This window comes from Kogia breviceps, chromosome 4, assembly GCF_026419965.1.
Source record: "Kogia breviceps isolate mKogBre1 chromosome 4, mKogBre1 haplotype 1, whole genome shotgun sequence".
Taxonomy (NCBI): domain Eukaryota; kingdom Metazoa; phylum Chordata; class Mammalia; order Artiodactyla; family Physeteridae; genus Kogia; species Kogia breviceps.
In genome coordinates, this window is record NC_081313.1 from 30,499,299 (window position 1) to 30,524,227 (window position 24,929).

Consider the following 24,929-nt stretch of genomic DNA (forward strand, 5'->3'; position numbering starts at 1 on the left):
ATAGGTTTTGGGCCGTCGTGTTTTCATTGTCATTCGTTTCTCAGTAGTTTTTGATTTCCTCTTCAATTTCTTCAGTGATCTCTTGTTATTTAGTAGTGTATTGTTTAGCCTCCATGTGTTTGTATTTTTTCCAGATTTTATCCTGTAATTGATATCTAGTTTCATAGCATTGTGTGGGACAAGATACTTGATACGATTTCAATTTTCTTATATTTACCAAGGCTTGATTTGTGACGCAGTATATGATCTATCCTGGAGAATGTTCCATGAGCCCTTGAGAAGAAAGTGTATTCTGTTGTTTTTGGATGGAATGTCCTATAAATATCAATTAAGTCCATCTTGTTTAATGCATCATTTAAAGCTTGTGTTTCCTTATTTATTTTCATTTTGGATGATCTGTCCATTGGTGAAAGTGGAGTGTTAAAGTCCCCTACTGTCGATTTCTCCTTTTATGGCTGTTAGCATTTGCCTTATGTATTGAGGTGCTCCTATGTTGGGTGCATAAATATTTACAGTTGTTATATCTTCTTCTTGGATTGATCCCTTGATCATTATGGAGTGTCCTTGTCTCTTGTAATAGTCTTTATTTTAAAGCCTGTTTCGTCTGATATGAGAATTGCTGCTCCAGCTATCTTTTGATTTCCATTTGCATGGAATATCTTTTTCCATCCCCTCACTTTCAGTCTGTATATGTCCCTAGGTCTGAAGTGGGTCTCTTGTAGACAGCATATATACGGGTCTTGTTTTTGTATCCATTCAGCCAGTCTGTGTGTCTTGGTTGGAGCATTTAATCCATTTACATTTAAGGTAGTTACCGATACATATGTTCCTATTCCCATTTTCTTAATTGTTTTGGGCTTGTTATTGTAGGTCTTTTCCTTCTCTTGTGTTTACTGCTTAGAGAAGTTCCTTTAGCATTTGTTGTAAAGCTGGTTTGGTGGTGCTGAATTCTCTTAGCTTTTGCTTATCTGTAAAGGTTTCTCTGTGGAATGTGAATGAGATCCTTTCTGGGTAGAGTAATCTTGGTTGTAGGTTTTTCCCTTTCATCACTTTAAATATGTCCTGCCACTCTCTTCTGGCTTGCAGAGTTTCTGCTGAAAGATCAGCTGTTAACCTTATGGGGATTCTGTTATATGTTATTTGTTGCTTTTCCCTTGCTGCTTTTAATATTTTTTTCTTTGTATTTAATTTTTGATAGTTTGATTAACATGTGTCTTTGCGTGTTTCTTCCTGGGTTTATCCTGTTTGGGACTCTCTGCACTTCCTAGACTTGATTGACTTTTTCCTTTCCCATATTAGGGAAGTTTTCAACTGTAATCTCTTCAAATATTTTCTCAGTATCTTTTTTTTTCTCTTTTTCTGGGATCCCTATAATTCGAATTTTTGTGCGTTTTATGTTGTCCCAGAAGTATCTGAGACTCTCCTCAATTCGTTTCATTCTTTTTCCTTTATTCTGCTCTGTGGTAGTTATTTCCACTATTTTATCTTCCGGGTCACTTATCCGTTCTTCTGCCTCAGTTGTGCTGCTTTGATTACTTCTAGAGAATTTTTAATTTCATTTACTTTGTTGTTCATCAATATTTGTTTGCTCTTTAGTTCTTCTAGGTCCTTGTGAAATGTTTCTTGTATTTTCTCCATTCTATTTCCAAGATTTGGGGTCATTGTTACTATCATTACTCTGAATTCTTTTTCACATAGACTGCCTGTATCCTCTTCATATGTTTGTTCTGGTCGGTTTTTACCTTGCTCCTTCATCTGCTGTGTATTTCTCTGTCTTCTCATTTTGCTTAACTTACTATGTTTGGGGTCTCCTTTTCATAGGCTGCAGGTTCGTAGTTCCCCTTGTTTTTGATCTGCTCCCAGTGTGTATGGTTGGTTTAGTGGTTTGTGTAGGCTTCCTGGTGAAGGGGACTGGTGCCTGTGTTCTGGTGGATGAGGCTGGATCTTGTCTTTCTGGTGGGCAGGACTGCGTCTGGTGGTGTGTTTTGGCGTGTCTGTGAACTTATTATGCTTTTAGGCAGCCTCTCTCCTAATGGGTTTGATTGTGTTCCTGTCTTGCTACTTGTTTCGCATAGAGTGTCCAGCACTGTAGCTTGCTGGTCGTTGAGTGGAGCTGGGTCTTAGTGTTGAGATGGAGACCTCTGGGAGAGCTTTCACCATCTGATATTACGTGGGTCCAGGAGGTCTCTGGTGGACCAATGTCCTGAACTCGGCTCTCATCACAGAGGGTCAGGCCTGACACCCAGCTGGAGCACCAAGACCCTGTGAGCCACACGGCCAGGTATGTAGGCATTTTCTTGCCTTTTGGGAAGTCTGAGGTCTTCTGCCAGTGTTCAGTAGGTATTCTGTAGAAGTTGTTATGCATGTAAATGTAATTTTGATGTATTTGTGAGGAGGAAGGTGATCTCCGTGTCTTACTCCTCCGCCATCTTGAAGGTCTCTCTTGCAATCAGTTCTTGATAGTAGAAGGTTCTCTTTAGTACTAATCATGTATTCTATCAGTAGGAGAAATCTTGATGATCTTTATGCATTTCATTCCATTATTTTCCCTTTAGCTAGTTCTTAGAAAATATTAGAAGTAGGCAATTACTATTTCAGTTTCTTGAGGTTTGGAAAAAAGTGTGTTCTAATTCCTCAGTAGAATATATAGAGAGATTTTAAGGTAGATGATTCTGTAGTTAGAAAAAAGATTATTAATACTTCTTGGCCGTTTGTAACCCTCTGCAATTAAGTAATAGCCCTAACATTTTTGTTTGATTAATCTCTCTGTTTTATTAACCACAGAGGTCATAGTTCGATATAGATTTCTATTTGATTTTCATATTTTTGATACTTTTATAAATATTTTTATTTTAATATCTAATTATTCATTGATTTTTCTGTTTTTCTTAGTTTATTGATTTCTGCTCTTTATTACTTTCTTCCTTATTTTCTCATCTTTTTCTAATTTCTTAAAGTGGGAGATTTTATTTGAGACCTTTCTTCTTTTGAAGGGTTTACACATTAAACCCTTTAAATTCTTCTCTAAATACTGCTTCATTTGCAGTGTTTTAGTTGGCTCAGGCTGCCATAACAAATACTATAGGCTGAGTAGCTTAAACAACAGACATTCATTTCTCACAGTTCTGGAGACTTGGGAAGTGTATGGTCAAGGTGCCAACAGATTCATTTCCAGGTGAGGACCTTCCTTCTAGTTTGCAGATGACAGCTTCTCATTAGTGTGTCCTCACCTCACATGGCTGAAAGAGGGAGAGAGGCAGGCAGCAAATTATGGTTATTGAACTGATCTCTCTCTCTCTTCTGATAAGGACACTAATCCCATCATTGGGGCCCCACTCTCATGTCCTCATCTAAACCTAATTACCTTCCAAAGGCCTACCTCCAAGTAACATCACCTTGGAGGTTAGGTCTTAACATATGAATTTTGAGGGGACACAAATATCAGTCCATAACAATTTGCATCCCAAAACGTTTGTTTTGCGTTTTCACTTTTAACGAATTTAAAATATTTTCTAATTTCCCCTTCTGTTTTCTTTTTGGGGCCATGGTTTATTTAGAAGCATATGGTATAATTTCCAAATATTTTGTTTTTCTGTTATGTTAATTGATTTCTACTTTAAGTCTTTGTGGTCTAAGAATATGCTTTGTAGGATTTTAACACTTTAAAATTTATAGTGTTTTTTTTTTTTTCTGGTCCAGAAAACAGTGTGCCTCAATAAATGTTCCATGTACACTTGAAAAGAATGTGTATTCTGCTCTTTGGGGAAGGAGTGTCTTACAAATGTCAGTTAGGTCAAGTTGGTTGATAGTATTAATCACGTCACCTATATCTTTACTGATTATGTGTCTACTTATTTTATCAGTTACTAAGAGAGGAGTGTTGAAATCTGCAACTGTAATTATAGATATGACTGTTTTTCTTTTCAATTCTATTTTTTTCTTCCTTTTTGCATTTAAGGCTCTTTTTGGGGGGTATGTACACATTTATAATTATGTTTTCTTGCTGAATAGACCCCTTCACCATTATATAATGTATCTCTTTCTGACAATATTTCTTATTCTTTAGAATATCTACTTTGTCTAATAGTAATATAACTACTCCAGTTTTTTTTTTTGATTTGTATTTGCCTACTGTATCTTTTTTTATTCTTTTACTTTTAAATTAAGCCATAGTGGATTTTTTTTTTTTTTTTTTTTTTTTTTTTTTCCGGTACATGGGCCTCTCACTGTTGTGGTCTCTCCCATTGTGGAGCACAGGCTCCGGACGCACAGGCTCAGCAGCCATGGCTCACGGGCCTAGCTGCTCTGCGGCATGTGGGATCTTCCCAGACCGGGGCACAAACCCATGTCCCCTGCATCAGCAGGCGGACTCTCAACCACTGCGCCACCAGGGAAGCCCCCATGGTGGATTTTTTATAGAGGAATAGAGTTGAATGTTTTTTTTAAATCTCATGTAACAATCTTTGCTTTTTAACTGGAGCATTTAGGCCTATACTATTCAATACATATGGCTATTTAAATTTAAACTAGTTAAAATTAAATTTAAAATTCAGTTCCTTAATCATAGCAGCCATATTTCTTGATCTCAACAGCTGCATGTGTCAAGTGGCTTCCACGTTAGATAGTTTGGGTCTAGAACATGGGCAGGTTTCCTTCGTCTTGCCTTCATAGCAAATAAACACTGCTTTGTGTCTGTAAGGGGTCTTGGGTGTGAGCAAGTGACCTGTCCTTTGCTTTTCTGTGTGACATCTGACCTTTGTCTGGAAGGGCAAGGGCAAGGAGGTAGGAGGGTTCCCTGCCCTCTGTCAGCAGTTGATTATTTTTGCCTTATGTCAAAGTAGTATCCGGCTGATGGCCCTGGGCCAGAGCCCATCATCTGTGCCAGCACCTACAGACTGTGGGAAGGGTCTTAGAAGCAAATGCACTTATGGATAGCCTTTCAGAACTCAACATACTGATAAATAGCAGGTCTTCAATATTTTTCCATTAAAAATCAGGTGAAAAGAAGCATTTAAGAGAATATTTTGAGCTTATGGAGATAGCACAGTTTTACAGATAAGTAAATGTTTTCCAAGGTAACGGTAAATGCTAAATACCTGGAAATTTTTTTTTAGATCTCAGTATTGGATCGCTAATAAAGATTGGTTTATGTCCATTCCCAAAACATATTTCTCTGCTTAAAGGAGAAAACTACCTGCCTTGATTAAAATGTTTTCAGTGCATCCCTGTGCTTATATTTAATGATATCTTACTAATAACTGAGTTACATCTTCTTTACTTCAAATGAAGACAATTTGTTTTGTCATGTTCCCTTAAGACAGTCTTTTTCTCCTCTGTGATACTGTGATTTATAATAAGATATATATATATATATATATATATATATAAACGTTTGGTCTTTGTCTCCAGTCCCTGACATAGGGCTCCTAAAACTCTTGTAAATTCCTAAGTGATAAGAGTACTGGTAAAATCTTTTGTTCCAATGAGGTGACTCAGGTGGGCTCCTGGATGGCTCTTGGATGGGGTCTGGTCACCACAAAGACCAGGCCATGATTAGAAGCTTGGAATTTTCAGCCCTGCTCCCCACTTCTCTAGAGAGGGGCTAAAAATGGAGTTTATAATTGATCATACCTATGTGAGGAAGCCTCCATAAAAATCCCCATATCATGGAGCTGAGAAAGCTTCCAGGTTGGTGAACACATCCATGTACTGGGAGGGTAATGCACTCCAACTCTGTGGGGACAGAAGCTGCTGTGCTTGGGACCCTCCCAGACCTCACTCTGTGTATCTGTATCCTTTATCATATCCTATAATAAATTGATAAATGTAAACAAGTATTTCCTAGGGTTCTGTGAATTGCTCTACCAAATTAGTTGAGCCCAAGGAGGTCAGAGACCTACTACTTGTGATTGGTGTCTGAAATGGGAGTGGGGTGGGAGCAGACTTGTAGGGCTGAGACGTTGACCTCCATATTGTCAGAATTGAGTTACATTGTAGGACACTGGGCTGTTGTCATGGAGAATTGCTTGGTGTGGTGAAAATCCCCCACACATTTGGTGACCAGAAGTATCAGAAGTGAAGTGTTCTGTGTGAATAGTAATGGAAAAATACAGATGAAAACTGAGTGGTTTTTTCCATATACATCCTCCATCAGCCTGTTGCTGTAGTGTGGAAATAAGGGGTGTTAGGTCTTTTAGTTTATTGGGAAAAGCTGGAAATCCCTAATTTCTTGAATGTGTATAGGTTGTTATAAATTCCTGTTTGTTTCTTCCACATTCTCTCTTCTTCAATTTAAAATATAAATGAAGATACTTTAAAAAAATTTATTTTATTGAAGTATAGTTGATTTACAATGCTGTGTTAATTTCTGCTGTGCATCAGAGTGATTCAGTTATACATCTATATACATTCTTTTTCATGTTCTTTTCCATTACGGTTTGTCACAGGATATTGAATATAGCTCCCTGTGCTCTACAGTAGGACCTTGCTGCTTATCCATCCTCTATATACTAATTTGCCTCTGCTGACCCCATACTCCCAACCCCTCCCTCTCCCAACACCCCTCCCCACTTGCCAACCACAAGTCTGTTCTCCGTGTCTCTGTTTCTGTTTTGAAGGTAGGTTCATTTGTGTCATATTTTAGATTCCACATATAAGTGATAGCATATGGTTGAAAATAGTTTTTTAAAAAATTCTTTTTCTCTGACAGTTACTACTTGGTCAGTGTTCATTTTTGTGGTTTTATTTGAAAGAGTGGCATCACCAGGATCATTAATAAATGTAATGAACAAGGAAATGTAGGACATTTTAAAAACAAGGAAATGTAAGTTTTTTAAACAGGTATTAAAAAAGTTATTTAAATACTTAGAATGTGAACTAGAGCATAATCATCTTGAAAGCAGGATAGTGTTTTTGTATCTGTTCCTACAAGCATGGCACAATGCCAGGCACCTTGAAGTCACCCAATAAATATTCGCTTCAAATTGATTTCTCTGGTGAGTGAAATTGGAACTCCCGCTTTTTTGAAGAAGTTAATACTATGCTCAGAATAAGTAAAATGTTGATACTATCGTTTTTAGTTGTTGTGAAGGCATCTTCTCTAATAAAGTGTACATTTCAAAAAGGGGAGAAAGTTTTACTTTTATAATTGAGCTGCCAAGTTAAAGTTGCATTACATTGACCTCAACTTTGATTTTGGGGGCCAAAACTGAAATTTAAATCAATTAACTCTGGGTCATAGTCCTTGGAGAAAAGACAAAAGATCATTTGACTTCTGCAGTATACATTTTACCAGCATTGTTAACTGTGCTTTATTTTTTGTTTTCTACCTAGCAACCCCAAGAGTGTGTGTGGTTCCTTTGCTTCCTCACTCTAGCTCTAAGTCCAACCAGAGAAAACCCACAATGTTTCAGGTTGCTACCGTTCCAGATTTATGATATATATTTTCTTCTTGGCCCTCCTTGCCTTTGGTAATCTCTTCCTTTTTCCTGTCCAGTTATCTCTGTCATTTCATCTCACGGGTATTTTCAAACTTTCCCAGCTCTTCTTGGTCCATTTTATAACCCCCTGCTCCCTAGTTAGTCAACTCCCCTCCTTAACATGGAAAAGTAAGGACACTAGGTTGGACTTCTGTCAGACTTTTCACCCTTATATGTATAAATGTGTCTCTGTGTTCAGACCTCCTTGGTCTCTCAGCCTCCTTCCTTGAAGTCTCCAAGGAAGAGGTCTTTCTCTTCTCCTTCCTCACTAATCCTTCCACCTGTGCACTTGATCACATTCTTCCTGCTTCCTCTGAGACTTAATTCTGTCAGTTACTCCCTTTCCTGTGTTTTTAACCTTTTCATCCCTACTGGCTCCTAGAAAATATGCTCAAGCTTCTGCTTCTTATTTATGTGATTTAACAAAAGCCTTCTCCAACTCTTCCTTCTTTCATTGTCAGTTTTCTACCCAGAGTACCTGATATTTGCTGTGTCCACTTCACAGATTCACTGCAACTGCCCATATCAAAGTCACTGAATACAACTTAAATTGTTCTCAGACATACTCCTCCATCACTCAGCTGCAAGCCCCACCTGTTCTCACCTGGACCACTGCAGGTGTTTCTTAACTCTTCTCCCTGCCCTCAGTCTCCCCTTTGACAGTTTATCTCTCCCACTGCTGTAGGGCAATCTTTCAAATTTACAAATATGATCATATTACCCCTCTCTCATTAAAACCCTTCAGAGGCTCAACATTGCCCATAGGTACAGATAAAAACTCCATAACACATATGAAGCCACTAATGATTTGACCTCCTGCTCTCCGGTCTTATGTGCTACTGATCCCTTCGTAGTACCACCTGTAGTTCCAAAAGTGATGTGCTGTTTCACACTTCTGAGCCTTTTATATTCTGAGCCCTCTAGGGGAGTAAAAAAAAATTTTTTTGTATTCCTAGTGATCTCCTCCTTAACCTTATAAGAGCACAGTCAAGCATCGCCAGGCTTTACCTGCTCCTCCACTTCCAACCTGTCACCATTATGCTATCATAGTAGAGTTAACCTTTGTCTTGTGGGTTTACTATGTAGTTTGTGGATACTGCCATTGTTTATTGCACAATGCAGTGCGAATATTTGTCTTTATGTTTGTCTCTCTTTCTAGACAGATCTCCTGGAGAGAAAGCCATTTTACTAATCTGTTGCTCACCTGCAACACCTAGCGTAGTGCCTTGCACATGGCAAGGACGCCATAAATATTTGTAGAAAGAGTGAATAAACAGTTGGACTAATTTCAGCAAATATTAATTGGGGCTTCTTCTGTAGGCTTAGTGTTACACTTTTAAAGTTAGATAATAAGTTTCAGATTGTATGTCTTTGATATCACTGTACTTAATGCTGGCTGCTGTGTCACACAGTTTTAAAGAGATCTAGAGAGCAGGGACGGGGATGTTTGTAGCTAGTGACTTAATACATTAGTCTATGTGAATACTTATTAGATCTTTCCCTCACATTGTCATGGTGCACAGTACAAGCTCATCCATACATTTCTTTCCTAACCAAATTGTACAAAGCTAGAGGAAAGATTTCATGAAATTTATCATTATTTTTCCTCTGGCTTCCAGTCTTCCTCTCCTCCGTCTCCATGTAGATCTGATGATTTACTCCTCTGTTCATGACCCTTCAATTCATTTGTTTCCCTTTTTCTCTATGTTAGTCACTTTCATAGCCTCCCGCTTTACCGAACTTAAGATCTTGTTCTTAGTTAGACTTCTCTCGAAAGTTTCTTGTCACCAGTAGAACGGTTCTACGTTCCTTTTGTACCTGCAGCTGATAACACACACTATTCTCTATTTCAAGCATATGGTTCCAGAGGGTAAACATAACAACACGCTGGTGATGTTTATGTCAAGTGAGCCAGTCTTCTCCAAGCATCTGCTGCACAGGCGCAGAAACAGATAAGTGGTTTCAGCTATTGGCTGCCAGGGGAACAGAAGGGTTGCCACAACAAACCCGGCAAACAACCCCAAAAGTTCCCAAGAAGCATGAACCCACACTGGTGGAAAATCAAAATTAGTAAAGGACTGTGACTTTTTGATTCTTGACCTTTGCTTTGTCCCCTGCGTCCCTAATGTAGAGATTGGACTGCTTTCTGCAACAACTGGGCCATGTATAGGAGGGTACGTCTGAGATTCGCTCAGCTTTTGAAGGAGAGTATTTGAAATTTCTCTGCTCACTCAAAAGTTGCTTTGTCGTAGCGTTGGATTGTTCTCCCCTTGGAAGCTTGGTCTTTTGACTGACACTGGTAAGGTTGGCTCCAAGGAAACCCAGCATCCTCTCTGCCCTGGCGCCACTGGGCCGCCACCCTCCGCCCGCACCACTCCCTCCTCCTCCCCCTCCCTCCTGCACCGCCTCTCTAGCCCTCTCTTGAACTGGCTGCCAGAGTTCACAGACAGCTGGGCAGAGAGTGGCTAAATCTGCCCAGCTGCCCGGGAAGCTTGGCGGCCAGGCTGAGGGAAGGAAGCATCGGCTCTCTTTGAAGGTTGGCTGCCAGTGAATCTCAGGCAGCTGGACTTCAAAGGGGGGACCGCTGGGCTTTCCCTCCTGTCTAGGCAGGTCATTCCACGGCCCTGTGCTTCCGGTGTTGGCATAGTGGCTTTCAAGTTCCTCCTCAATTAAAGAGCTGTACTGAAAGCTGCGCTTGTGTTCACAGTTGTGTTTTTTACGTGTTATAGACAGTCTAAGATCCTAACTCCTGTTACCCCAAGCTTAAGAGTAAAAGATGGAGGAGAAAAGGTAACATCATACAAAGGGCAACTAAGGAGATCCACAGCAGTTAGCAGGATTTCCTCATTGCTAGTTGTATCTTGTGTTATTTACCAAGTTTTAAATTACTTCAGGGACTCTTGGTGTGATCTTCTTGAGTAAAGGCTAATCAGCGTATACTTAGGGACTGAGTTGAGCTAGTGACCTGGAACTGGGTTTGGTCATGGACATTGGTTTTATCTGTTTCCAGAAACTGGTGTAGTGCTCACCCACTAGCCCGTACTTCACTCTCTTGCTGCACTTACCCACCTTTTGCCTTCAAATTCCCCTGGTGGTTGGGGAGAGGACTGGTTTAGTAAGGAAAGAATGAGGGTGCTGCACAGAGTCCAGGTCCACCTTAGTTGCAAATGAGGGTCAGGGTGGAGGGAGCCTGAAGTCAGAAGAGCCGTGAGTATGTATGAGTATAATGGTGTTACAAGTGCAGACCCTGGAGCCAGGCTGCTTGGGTTCAAATCCTGGCTCTGCCAGTTACTGACCACATGATCTACCTTTCTGCCCCACCATGCCCTCCCTGGAAGATGGGGATATAATAGTGCTTATCTCATAAGGCTGTTGGAGGATTCAAGGGGTTAATACATACTGTGCACTTAAGGACAGTATCTAGCCCAGAATAAATGCCCGATAAATGTTAGCTAGTATTATCATGTGCCAGATCCCATTGATCAGGACTAGAGGAGGTGAAAAAATGACTGATTTGTGATTTTCACTGCCCCTGTATGGATAAAAGACTCCCTTAGATGGAATTTGTAATAGAATTTTTCTTTTCCAGAAATCTGTAATAGTGTAAAAAAATGTCTTATGTAGTTTGAAGGAGAAAAAAGTTACTTTATGTTATCCATCTCTCTCCTTGCACTGCCCTTCCTAGGAGTATAAGGAGATGCAATTCATTTAGAGCCATTACTATAATAATCTACACACATCCAAAAGAAGCCTGGTTTAAAACATGGCTGTAAATGTAAATATAAATAAATAAATAAATAAATAAATAAATAAATAAAAGGTCTTAGTAAAGAGTACAGTTTCTGGAGTTAGAATCAGGGTTTGAGTTTTTGCTCTGACAGTTTATTAGTCATATCTTTTTGGGTAACTTACCTCGCTAAGCCTCAGTTTTCTTGGATGTAAAATGAGATAATAATGACATACACGACACAAGGCTTGTTTTAAGAATGAAATTAGAAAATGTTCTGTTTTACTGCGCTAAGTAGCAGCATGTTCAATAAATGTACCTGTTGTTACTATTACTATCGCCACCACTGTTAGCATTACAAGTTAAAAGTAGTATTGAATCACAAGGAAGCCTTCAGTTTACGCAACAATGATTTTACAAATAGAGTGCCTTTCCCTAAGATTTTTGTCCTCTCTAGATCAGAGGTCAGCAAACTACGGGCCAAATGCAGCCTGCCACCTCTTTTTGTAAATAAGGTTTTGTTGGAACACAGCCTAATCCATTTGTTTATTGTCTATGGCTGCTTTCATACTATAACAGCAGAAGTGAAGGGTTGCAACAGAGACTATAATCCTCAAAGCCTAAAATATTTACTGTCTGGGCTTTTCCAGAAAAAGTTTACTGATCCTTGCTCTAATATATATTTCTCCAATTAAGGTCCAGAGAATGTTAATTCTATTAGTGTTAGTAAGTACTTTCTGAAAAGAAGGGGAAAAAAATGCTAGTTCCACAGTCAAATAAGCTTTGGAAATGTTAGAGAAGTTGATTTATTCTAGGGCTACTACTTAAAAGACTTTGGCTTTTAATATACTAATGTGCATTGTGAATCTTCAAGACAAGGCCATGGCATACAAATAAACTCTAGTTTCCCAGGCTTGCTTGGCTATAGAACGACCCGCACCCCTCCACCCCACCCCTGGATCTGATGATGTTACACAAAGCATCCTCTGGGAAACCCTGCTTTGGGGCTGTCTCTTTAGAAGCACTTTCTTCTTAAATCATTCCTCTTGGTGATTTAGGTGATATCCTCATTTAGAGACCTACAAAATATCATATGAGATTCTGTATTGCCTCATTTTTTTCCCCAGTAAAATTATACTTTGTCTAAAATCACAATAGTAAAATATACCAGATATTTAAATGCTCTAATAAGATAATATCCCCGTCTTTAAATGATTCTGTATGATGTCTCAAAGGTTAGAAATGGAGTCTCGAGTCCAAAGTTTCATTTCATGCCTTCTTGAAATTCTGAAAGCTTAGGTTTTCTGTAGGGCTTTAACGTTTTTTTGCATCCAGATTTCTGAAGCATAAATCTTGAGTGCCTAACTGGGATACCAGCTGATCTCAGCTCGGGTTTATAAGAAGGGAGATTAATGTGAAGGTAATTTGTGCCTTAGCCCTAAGGGTTTTGTTTTATAGACTAAAGTAAACACCTTGAATTTCAAGTTGCAAGCACACAGGGAGCCAGAAGATTCCAGAGCAGTGGCATCATATTCTGTGTGTGACTCACACATCTCAGTGGCTGAGCTTTCTCCTGCAGCTGCAGCTTCCAGCTGGTGGTCAGAGCCGTAGGTAGTCACACACTGCAGTCACCTGGTTTGAGATGACCAGACAAGCATGTAATTGCAACATTGTCCAGTTATGAATGAAGGCTGGGCTATCTCTGCCAAATACAGTTGAAAAATAAATTCTAAGTCATAGCAGTTTTCTGAAATCATAGTGGTTGCAACAGTGAACCTGGACCAAGAGTGGAGAATCCTACTGAAGAATTCATCTCTGGTCATAAATGCTCATTCTCGCCTCCTCCCTCCCTCCCTCCCTCCCTCGCTCCCTGTCCCCGAGCCGCCCCCCACCCCCCCACCCCCACCTTTCCCATGAGCTTCCCCATTATGGCAGAGGCCAGTTCTTAGTCATTTTGTTGCCCTTTAAACCTGTCTTATACTTGCTGCAGTAAATGTTTTATGAAAGAATAAGAGGTCTTAAGTGTTTCTTTTCCTTTCCCAACTTGTGAATCATTTCAAGAAAATTCCACATCGTCTCTTCATTTATGTATCTCTGTGTTGTGTGTATAATGAGTCCTCAGTAAATGTGATTGATGTTGTAAATATGGATCCTAAAAATTTTATTATCACACTTTTATTTTATGGGGGATGATGAATGGACTTTTCAGAAACCTTTGTCAGATGTCATTGTCTTTTGTCTTTAAATTATATATTTTTTTAAAAAATAAAGGGTGGGAGGGAGAGAGAGAAGAAAGGAATGAGGGAAGGAAAAAACATCTTGGCTGGAACATAATTATCTTTTTAAAAAAAGTTAGAAACTTGGAAACCGTCAACTTACTATGAAATATGTTGTTTCCTTGAAACATGCTCAAAAGTTCAGAGTTTCATTTGCTATATTTATTATGTTCATCTTTTAAGCACCATGATTATGTGATACATAACATATTATACTGTACTCTAAGACTCATAGGGGTTCTTAGAGTTCAGATGATGTGCCTGGGAAAGAAATAATCTGAAGCTGACCTACTTGAAAGAAAGGATCAGAAATGTGGGGAAAGAACTCTCAGTAACATAAAGAAAAGCAGTTTAAACACACAACCCTCCCTTCTGTGACCTCCAAGAATGAGCTGTTTCCAAGCATTCACTTCTCTAATATTGTCTTCTGGAATCATTGTCTTAGTGTCAAAGAATATATAGAAGAAATGACTGCAACTAGTTGAAAACAGACTACAGCTACCTAGAGACAATGGTTATCTGAAGCAAACCCAGCGAGGATTAAGAAACATTGCTAGAGAGAACTTTTGGTCTCACAGGCAGATGCAAAAAGGCAAGAGAGGAGCGTAATGATTATATAAAGTACAAGACCTGGTAAAGTTGAATTAATTTTAATTATAGGGTTGCAGGACAGGTTTATGGTGGGTATTATTTGGTAGAATGCTAAGGTAGGGGGGCAAGAATTAACCTTCTTAAAACATTATTAATGCTTCTGTGGTATCGTCTGACTTATAATAATGTTTACTATCTTCTAAGCACTGTTCACATCCTTCATGTGTTGAATTAGTTAACTTTTGCTGCATAACAAACTACCTTAAAACTTAGTAGCTTAAAACAGCAAACATTAATTATTTCTCAAGATTATATGGGTCAGTGGGGCAGTATTTCTGGTCTGAATTGGCTTGGCTGATTTCTGCTGGGTTCTCTATTGCATCTGCAGTTAACTAACAGCTCAGTCAAAGCTGGATGGTCTAGAATGGCCTCACCCAGATGTCCTGCTGTTGGCCAGATGTCAGCTGGTGCTACAGGGATGACTGGACACATATTTCTGGTCATCCGGAGAGCATCTTGTGCTTTTTCACAAGGTGGCTAGGTTCCAAAAGCAGCAAGAGAGCAAGTCCCAATGTATATGCCTTTCCAGGTCTCTGCCTGTGTCTTGTTTGCTCATGTCCTCTGTTAGGGTTCTCTGAGAAGCAGATGCTAAGATGTGTAAAAGAATTATTGCTAAAACTCCTGTAAGAGAGAAGTGTGTGGGGAGCCAAAGGAGGCTAGAGAGTATCAGATGGTGATGCAGGTCTGACTCCTATGAAGGAAAGAGGGAAGGAACGAAGGAGGGTTGGCTAGGAAGAATCTCAGACTTCAGCACAGTTCTAGGAAAGCTTTGGCCAGGCCAGTGGGAACTCCTTGAGCCTAAGTCAACCCAAGGCTTTATTAATCTCCTCTAGCTATGTTGCTATCTCAGTTAGCATAGCAGGTACAATAGGGACTACTACTTGATTAAGTCCATAGTCAACAATCCTTTTGTGGAAGGACTAGGAGAAGAATTATTGCCCCACTGAGTAGCACTGTCCTTCCTCTTAGGAATCTGGCTACCTCTATAGTCAATCAGTTCCTGATCTGAAAATAGAGTCAGATATGGGAACAGAGCCAGGGATCATGACTTTTTATTGGGGCGACCACCCTCAGCTTCCTGATCCTCCATTTATCTCTCTTTTTCGTTGTAGATACTGAGCAGTACCTTTGCTATCTGCCCATCTCTTCTGTCCCTAGGAATGCCATGTTCTATTAACCATCTCCACATTTTTCTGCACATTGAGCCCCCTTGGCTGCCTCTCTGATCTTGTTAGTCATTATATTGCAGCCTCTTGGCTTCCAGCAATTAAGCACTGCAACCTAGCTTTTATTACTCTGGGCTTCATTATCCCCATGGACATTAATGGCCCAGCTCAGTGAGATTAGCCCTGGGCTGCAGAGGAGACCTTGGTGAATGGTACTTCTTGGTGATGCTGAACTGAACTCCTTGGTGATGCTGGCTCCCTCTCACCTGTATATTCCTGGTGGCCTTGGTGAATGGTACTTCTTCTGGGCTCTCCCATGAAAAATAATATTCTGTATTTTCTGACTTGACACAATATATCCATCCCAGCAAGCCCACTTCCCCCAGCCTTCTTATTCTCTTCTCTGTTGTCTGCCAGGACAATTGGGGTGTTTTTATTTTACTCAACATTGGCCATCACTTTTCCAGGCCTCTGTAGCATCCTTGCAGCAGGTTTGCCCCATCCCCTGGGGACCTTGTACAAAAATGTGCCCCAAATCAATGAGTCCTGCTGATGCAAGCCCCCTTCATTAAGGATCCTCAAAATCCAAACTCAAGGTACTTCATGGCTCCTGCCAGCAGCTGCGAGCTAATTCTTGCATCTCTTTTGGTGTGTGATCTCTTTCCAGCCACTTCTTTAGCTGAGTAATACTGGGATTCGGCACTAGTTATTGCCATAGAAGCCAGAAGAGGAGGTAGGGGCAGGTCCTAAGAGAAGTTACTGCTGCCTTGTTGGGGAGGGGCAGTTGTAGCATCTTCCAACCTAAAGGAATTGCTAGCTCTTACTAGGCAAGTGTGGGCCACCTCCGTATGCTGTGAGGGTTCAGGGGCGTCTGCAGATCTAGCATCTTACAGACATCCATCCAGGTATCCTATCCTTATGTTTCAGAGTCTCAGGTTTTCCCAGCTGGAGCCCTGCCTTAGAATAACAGACATGCCTTGGCTGAGCATTTAGGTATCTCTGGAGCTCTATAAATTGAACTACCAGATTGCTTTTGTTTGTTGCTCAGCTGTGTCTGGTCTTCCACTGCAGGAGATGAGGGCTTCTTTGAAAGCTACTAAAGGGGCCCTCTGACTCTTCCACTTAGTCTTTAACTGTTAATGGTGCTCAGTTTCTCATTGTCCCTCTGCAGGGATAATGACTTAGCACTAACCAGCCAACACTATTGTCTTTGTAGGTATCTTCCTCCCATATGTTTTTAAATGCCTAAAGTGTTTTTCCTGCAAGGACAGTCCCCTGCACTAGGAAGTTTTCCCAGCTCCCCTCCAGTGAAATCTGTAGCAGTTGGACCACAACCAAGTGCTCGAGTGTATCTGTGCTCCACAATCCACTCAGGACAGTGTTTTCTTTACCCATGAAGGAGGCAGTCCTAGATTTTTATCTTAACACCTGTGCTGTTGGATCACTCCAGGTACCACTTGTTAGTCTGGTTCCTCTGAGAAACAGACACCAAGATAGGGTTAAACATATAAGAGAATTCTTGGGGAAAGGCCTGTCAAGGGAATGGGGGTGAGGGAGGCTGAGAAGGCTGGAGAAGAGAGCATGATGTAGGCCATACCCCTAAGAAAGAGAAAGGAAAGAAAGGAGTGTTACATGTCCATCAGCTGATAAATGGATAATAAAATGTGGTACATCCATACAACGGAGCATTACTTGACAATAAAAAGGAATGAAGGGGCTTCCCTGGTGGCGCAGTGGTTGAGAGTCCACCTGCCGATGCAGGGGACACGGGTTCGTGCCCCTGTCCGGGAAGATCCCACATGCCGCGGAGCGGCCGGGCCCGTGAGCCATGGCCGCTGAGCCTGTGCGTCCGGAGCCTGTGCTCCGCAACGGGAGAGGCCACAACAGTGAGAGGCCCGCGTACTGTAAAAAAAAAAAAAAAAAAAATGAAGTATTGAAACATACTACAACATGGATGAACCTCAGAAACATTATGTCAAGTGAAAGAAGCCAATTACAAAAGATAGCATATTGTATGATTTCATTTATTTGAAATGTTCACATAGGCAAATATACAGAGACAGAAACTAGGTTAATAGTTGCTTAGGGCTGACAGATTCGGGGAAAAGAGGGAGTGATTGCTAATGTGTATGGGGTTTCTTTTTGGGATGATCCTAATGTTCTAAAATTGACTGAGGTAATGATTGCTCAGTTCTCTGAAAATACTGAAAAACATTGAACTGCATATGTTAAGTGGACAGATTCTGTGGTGTGTGAATTATATCTCAATAAAACTGTTATATTAAAAGAAAAGAAAAAGAGGATTATACAGAAAGAGTCTTAAACTGTAGCACAATGCCCAGAATGTTTCAATCAGGCTAATTAGGAGTCCTTTCTCCCCTGTGCTCAATCGTTGGTGAGGAGGGGCCCATGGAAAGCCTGGCCTTGTCACAGAGGTAGTGAGAGTGCTAGTCATTATGCTTTTCACAGTGGGAAGTCTGTGAGACATATTTTCTTGGCTATGTGTCCTATAATCCCAAACAAGTCACCTGTCCATACCCAGACTCAAGGTGTAAAGAAATACATGCCACATACTGATGAAAAGCAAAGCAAAGTTGTATTGCAAAGGAGTGTGACACACTTGCATTACCTCATTAAATTCTCCTAGCAGCTTATGGAGTGGGTACTATTACTAATCTCGTTTAATAGATGGCATAGGGAGATTAGCCCAAGATGATAAGTGGTGAAGCCTGGATTTGAACTCACCAGTCTGATTCCACCCTCTGTGCTTTTTATCATTATACCATATTTTCATACAATATATTAATTTGATTATCACAGAATCTTTTGCAGAGGTTTTATTGTCTAATTGCCTTTTATTAAAATGAAGCCTTCATGGGCGTAGGAAATTGCAAAGTACCTTTCTATGACAGTTCCTATATTTTTGTATACATTATTTTCATAATCCTTACTGCAGATCTCCAAAATCAGAGGAACAGGAAGACATTATATTCAGTCTGGACCTATAACTATTCTGTTTTTTAATCTTGGCATTAAAAATAATCCTGGAATATTTTTAATCCTGGTATGGTAAGTAAACCTAACATGATTGAAAATATAGAATTGATTGGAATTGCTTGATTATAACGAAGCTTGAAAATAGATTCTCAATGAAAAAGAAAATTTATATCTATTTAGGGGGACCTAAGAGTAGATTTGAGAGGACAGTTAAATGTTAGTACACCTAGTTTGTTAGATAGCCTAGCATTTGCTTCATCTTGCTCTAGGAGTTTGTGTTTCGGTAGCATGGTTGCATTTCAGCAACGTTCTGAGAGGAAGTGCCCACTATAGACTGAATAAATAAATGTGTGGTATTGACACAAGACAGGGAGATAGTAGGTCAAATGCAGCTCAGTTTCTTTGGGAGTTGGGGAAAAAGAGTAAGAGTGGGAAGATGTGTAGGGCATGTTATTTGAAAGATTAATAAACTGTGAAACAGAAAGATTAAGCATCTTGGCCAGGGTCAAACTAAATATAGTAAGCTGAAATTTTAGGTCAGGTTGGCTTGGCTCTAAGACCAGTATTCTTTCCACTAAATTTCCCCCCTATTTTCAGCACAGAAATTTATTTAAATTCTCTCTTTTTTAAAATAGTTTATTCCACTGTTTTATTGATTACAAAACATGTTTTGATCCTTTTGAGGGCTGTCTTTCCTCTTGCATTGATAGATACACACTAGAGCGATGGAAAGATATTGTGATCTAGCTAGCTGCTGGATGTAAACTCACTGACCTCTGTTACCACCATAGAATATTTGGATTATTTAAAATTACAGAAAGTGGTATATTTAAAACTTTGGGCTAGGCATCATATTTTTCTTTGAGAATTTGGCATACTTCCTTAGAGAGGAAAAACTAGAATTAGCATAGCCACAGAAGGCAGGACCAGGACTCACAAGTAGATGTTAGAAGGAGGGAGGCTTGGACCCAGTTTAAGAAAGGTGTTGCCAATTAGAGCCACCCAGACAAATGCACTGTTGTTGCTTGTGATGTAATGAGTTCTGTACTGCTAGAGACTCTGTGACCATCTGCTGAGAAGGGACAGTTTTACCAGTTGGAAGTTTGTACTGTATGATCTCAGAGAGGGCCTTTAAAACTCTAGGTTTTTGTGCTTGCATTTCCCATCACTCTGAATATTTGAGACTTGATGTTCTCCAAATCTAACATAAGGCACTCCTAAGAATAGGAAGCCTATATAAAGGAGTTAATAATCTCAACTTCCCTAAAGAATAATGTTCTTTGCCTAGGATGATTATAAAAGGAATTAAAGGAGAAGTTGCAGTTTTAGATTTCCCACATTATGCCAGAAGTATTTTTCAGTCAGGTTGACTTTGTTTTCAAAATGTGAGGGTATTTTTCATCACAGACTGCCCAAATATTGATGTTTATTGATATTTATGCAAATTTAAGATCTCCTCTGGCTATCCATTTTATTTCATTGGAATAAACTTTTGTTACTGGTTAAAGTGAAGTTAATAATTGAAGAGCACACTTGACATAAAATCTCAGTCGAAATGGAACTACCTGCTTGCTTTTGGGCTCATGCAGAAGTGTACATGATATGGTTGCTTTGGATTCTACACCTTTTAAGGTTCTTTATCCCACCTGACTGGTATATGATATGTACATATCTATATATATGTATGTGTATTTATATTTTAGAATATTGGTATTCATGATCTATTTTGCTCTATTAATAATAAAAAGTACATTTGATCAGTTAGTCGAATTATAAAATATTATGTATTTACCAGTTTTTGTCTTTTCCTAAAGAATCATAGAGCTGTAAGTGACTTTAGAAATCATCTAGTTCAATCCATTTATTTTACAGAAGATAAAATTGTGATCTGGAGAGGCTAAGTGATTTGTCCCCAGTCATACTGCTAGTTTTTGACTGAACTAAGTCCAGATTTCATATCTCCTAGCCCTGGACCAGTGCTCTTTTTGCTATACCACATTACCTTACTAGTAATTCATGAAGTGATGGGTCTTCCTTCTGTTAAGATGTATATATGTATTTATTGGCATTAAAAATAAATAAAACATTTTAAACAAATAAAAAATGAATTTCACTGAGAGGCCAAATATAAGTATAGGACTTTCTGGTAAACTGTTACTGCTGTAGTATCTTTCAAAAGCTTTATTTAGAGTTTAGGAGTTGATAAGTTGTTGAAATATAACTAAGTGGCATATTTTCCTTATTGAGATTAGTAGCAGAGTTCTGCTTTTCTAAGGAACAAAGAAAATATTTTCAATCTGTTCTACATGTGTCCAAGAATGATCTTTTAAAGATAAGCGAACCTAGTCACACTACTACTCTTCTGTGTAAAATCCCTTAGCAACTCCTTTTACCTTCAGGATAAAATTTAAGCCCTTAACATGGCCTACAAGGCGTGATCTGGGCCCTTCTTATGTCACCTCTCAGCTGTCCTTTCCCTCTTAGACGTGATTAACTTCTTTTAGTTCTTTGAATCAACCAGCTCCTTTCCCTTCAGGCCTTCCAATATGCATGTGTTGGTTTTCTATCGCTTAGTAACAGATTACTACCGCAAGTTTAGTGGCTTAAAAAACTACCAGTTTATCATTTCACAATTTCTGTAGGTAAGAAGCCTGACATGGTATGGTTGGATTCTCTTCTTAGGGTTTTAGGGTTTCACCAGGCTACACTCAAAGTACACTTGACCCTTGAACACATGGGGAGGTGTGGGGTTAGGGGCACCAACACACACTCCCCCCGCCACCCTGCGAGCAGTTGAAAATCCACATATAACTTTACAGTCTGCCCTCCATATCCATGGTTCCACATTTGTGGATTCAACCAACCATAGATCATGTAGTACTGTACTATGTATTTATTGAAAAAAAATCTGTGTATAAGTGGACCTATGCAGTTAAAACCCATGTTCAGATCCCTGTTTCTTTGATACATCTTTTAAGTCTATAGTGGCATGTCAAACGCTTCTCATTCTTAAAATCTCTCTTACTCTTCTGGCACATCTTTATGGCTTCCTTCTCTGTCCTCAGCCAGGAGAAAGCTCTGCTTTTCTTTTTTTTTGGCTGCGTTGGGTCTTCATTGCTGCGTGCGGGCTTCCTCTAGTTGCAGCGAGCGGGGGCTACTCTTCGTTGCGGTGCTCCGGCTTCTCCTTGAGGTGGCTTCTCTTGTTGCGGAGCACAGGCTCTAGACACCTGGGCTTGGTAGTTGCGGCACAGGGGCCCTAGGGCACGTGGGCTTCACTAGTTGCAGAGCATGGGCTCAGTAGCTGTGGCGTGCGGCCTCAGTAGCTGTGGCTCGCGGGCTCTAGAGCGCAGGCTCAGTGGTTGTGGCGGGCACATGGGCTTAGCTGCTCCGCATGTGGGATCTTCTCGGACCTGGGCTCGAACCCGTGTCCCCTGCATTGGCAGGCCGATTCTTAACCACTGCGCCACCAGGGAAGTCCTGAAAACTCTGCTTTTAAGGACTCATGTGACTCTTCAGTCCCACCTGGGTAATCCAGGATATAATCTCCCTATTTTAAAGTCGGCTAACTAGTAACCTTAATTATGCCTGGAAAGTCCCTTTTGCTAAGTAGAGTAACATATTCATGGGCATAACACCAGGGATCGCAGAGGTCATGGGGTTCAAAATTCTGCTACTACAATGCAGTGAGTGCCCTCTGACTGGAATAGCCTTTCTAGACCCTGCATCCTGCTCCTTCGTCTGCTTTTACTTTATCCACTGCGTCTCTGATTTCTTTTTGCCCCTCTTTTTTTTCCTCTCTTCTCGTGCTCTGATTAAGAACCTCTCTTTAGTGCTCTCAAATTTCTCTATACTTCCCCACTGTACCACTTGTCACTTTGTATGCTTATCTGTGTCCTTTCAGGGGGACCGTCTATCACCTCTGAGGAGAGAATCCATGTTTATCTCGGCACATTTGTGTTTCCCTGCTAACCTATGTATCTGCCATACAGTTGATTCCCAATATAAGAAAAAAAAAGATGAATCAGTGATTTATTTATATCCATGAAAGGAGGAAGCATGATTGCTGTCTTTAATATAAATTTCTAAGACTGTCACATGGAGGAAGAGAGAGGACAGTTTTATTATTTATTTAGTTATTTATTTATTACCATTTAACCTTCTGAAAATTTATTTAAATTTAAATTGTGACAATGGGACACAAGAATCATTAGAACTAACCTAGGAATATAGTGAAAAGAAATCTGAGTGTTACAGTTCCTCAAAAGGCCAAGGAAGCTCTGGTCCTTATTAAAACAGAAGGTCCGAGTTAAGTGATGTATTTGAGAAGACAATTTTAACTCAATATGTACAATTTTTTTTGAAGGCTTGCTTTTGTGAGGTAGTGTGTCCTCATTACTGGAAACTTTTTGGTGAAAGCGCAGTGATGGAGTGTCGGGGATATTATTGGGAGGCTAATGTACGTGAGCTCTGTTTTGTGGAGAGACCTACATGCTGTCATCACTAGTATTGTCCCTGGCCATTCACTGTGTAATTATCCAGCCTGGTGGATCTGGGATAATTGATTCCCTAGTACTTTGGCCTGTTCTGGTTACTGAATCATAACTGGGTGGCAAGATTAGTGTAGTAGAGTTACTTTTATAAGTCATTAACTGTTCAGAAGTGACATTGCAAGTAAAAAGACTAATAACATACATCCGTAGAGAAGGGGGTATAGGGTGGTGTTTAAGAGTAGGCTTTCTGGTTCAAACTCCTAGCTCGACCACTTACTAGCTCTGTGATTTTGGACAAGGTACTTAAGTCTCTGTGCTTAGTTTCCTAATCTGTAAAATGAAGATAATCTTCTAGAGTGAACGTGAGCACCAAAGGCAAGTTAGTAAAAGACTATAGTGCCTGTGGGGTATGGTAAGCATTGTGTAACAGCTAGCTGTCATCGTCATCAGCAACAAACGTTATCCTACAGGCACACTAAAGATAGTTCAAGACTTACAACCGTGTGCACAGTGTCTGGCATATACTAGGAATACAGTGATATTTTTGAGTTAATAATATGTTCATTTGTAATTTTTATTTATATTTATTCTTTCAGATAACTGTAGGAAATGGTTCCCCAAACTTTATAAGTATAATGAGAAGAACTAAATGCGGTGCTAATCTTGTGTTGCTCAGAGCTTGCTAAGGCAGTCTGAAAAATATCTCCTACTAGAACTTAACCTTGTCTCTTCTTTTTGCTTATTAAAGCAAATGGATGTTTTTTAAAGCCCTTTGAAATTTTTTCCAATATAAAAAAACTATCATCAGGTGAAGTTAATACTTTTCGTGTAGCTATATATCATTTTTTGGATGATAAAGTAAAATATTCTTGCCACAAAAATGTCCTCATCTGAACTCAGATGAGATGTTAACACTTTGTTTTGTCTTTGCAAACAGGTTCATCCTAAATTCCACTATAAACAAGCTCATGACCCGGGTACAGATACTTCTTGCGTGACTTTTTCCTATGATGGTAATGTCCTTGCCTCTCGTGGAGGTAGGTTAGAAGCTTTCTTTTTGATATGTTTCTATATATAAAATGATTGTATGTAACTCTAACAAATGTCACACTAATATCCTAGTGCTTAGTAAAGCTAGCTGTGCTTTTGTTAATGTACCTTTGCCAGTCTAGTTTTTTCATTAAAATGCATTTCCAACTTGGCAACATTATTTTATTAAAACTATCAAGCAAAATTTAGAAAATATGTACTTTTTTGCCTAAGTTTTCATTTTAGCTCCAAATTCCATCGGCATTTGGAGCCTGCAAGGATGACCATTGCCTCTACCTTATGGACTTTTGTAGATGATATTCTGTATTCTTTCTATATCATTTTATAGTTCTGGGTCTGGTATTTCAAACTCTTCTATTTGCTGACCATTTATTTTTTTTCAGTTCAAACACTAATTCAGTTCAGTAAAAAAAAATTTGTATACCTGGATGTTATTTTTTTTAATAGCTATGTAATTCTATGTGGTCATATTGTAAGTTTACCTATTCACACTCATGTGATTGAATAGAAATTGTTTCTAACTTTTTGCTAAATCTTTCTCACGTGAATAAGTAGTATGCTGATAGAAGGAAATAATAAAATAGTGAGGGCAGCTTATGCACAAAGCATTAGGGGGAAGTATGGGGCGTTACTGATGACCTTCCAGTAGGCCCATTTGGGGGGGGAGAAAAGAATCAAGGTAAGTAGGTTGGAGCCATGTTACAGACAGCCTTAAATATCACATAAAGGATTTAGTCTATTCCACAGGCCAAATTAATCTAGCAACACTGAGTTTAGTCATTCAGTCACTCATTGTACTGTATATTGAGCAACTGATCTGAGCTAAGCATTATGCTAGGTGCTTGGCATAAACTGTGGACATCGTATCAGGGTTCCTTTCCTGAAAGAATTTACAGCCTGATGTAGAGGGTATGGAAGTGAGGGGAACATAGAGTTGGCACAGCTCTTCCCTCAGTTTAACTGGTCCATGCCCGTTTACCCTTGGGAACTCTATCCAGATTCTCCTTCTTCCAAGGAAGCCTTCTATTGGTATGTTATACCCAAACTACCCTCACTTACATAATTTTTAAAAAATCAAAGCACATGCACATGTG

At 39.7% G+C, this 24,929-nt stretch overlaps 1 protein-coding gene across 3 annotated transcripts in view; it reads left to right on the forward strand.

The window, feature by feature from the left end:
- The window catches only part of WDR70 (WD repeat domain 70), a 303,223-nt gene that overhangs the window by 225,155 nt on the left and 53,139 nt on the right, over positions 1 to 24,929 (forward strand). For all 3 annotated transcript variants that reach the window (XM_067030887.1, XM_059060266.2, XM_059060267.2), the window contains exon 11: positions 23,723 to 23,822. In XM_067030887.1, coding sequence (XP_066886988.1) covers positions 23,723 to 23,822 — 100 coding nt within the window. The remainder of the gene's footprint in view (positions 1 to 23,722; positions 23,823 to 24,929) is intronic.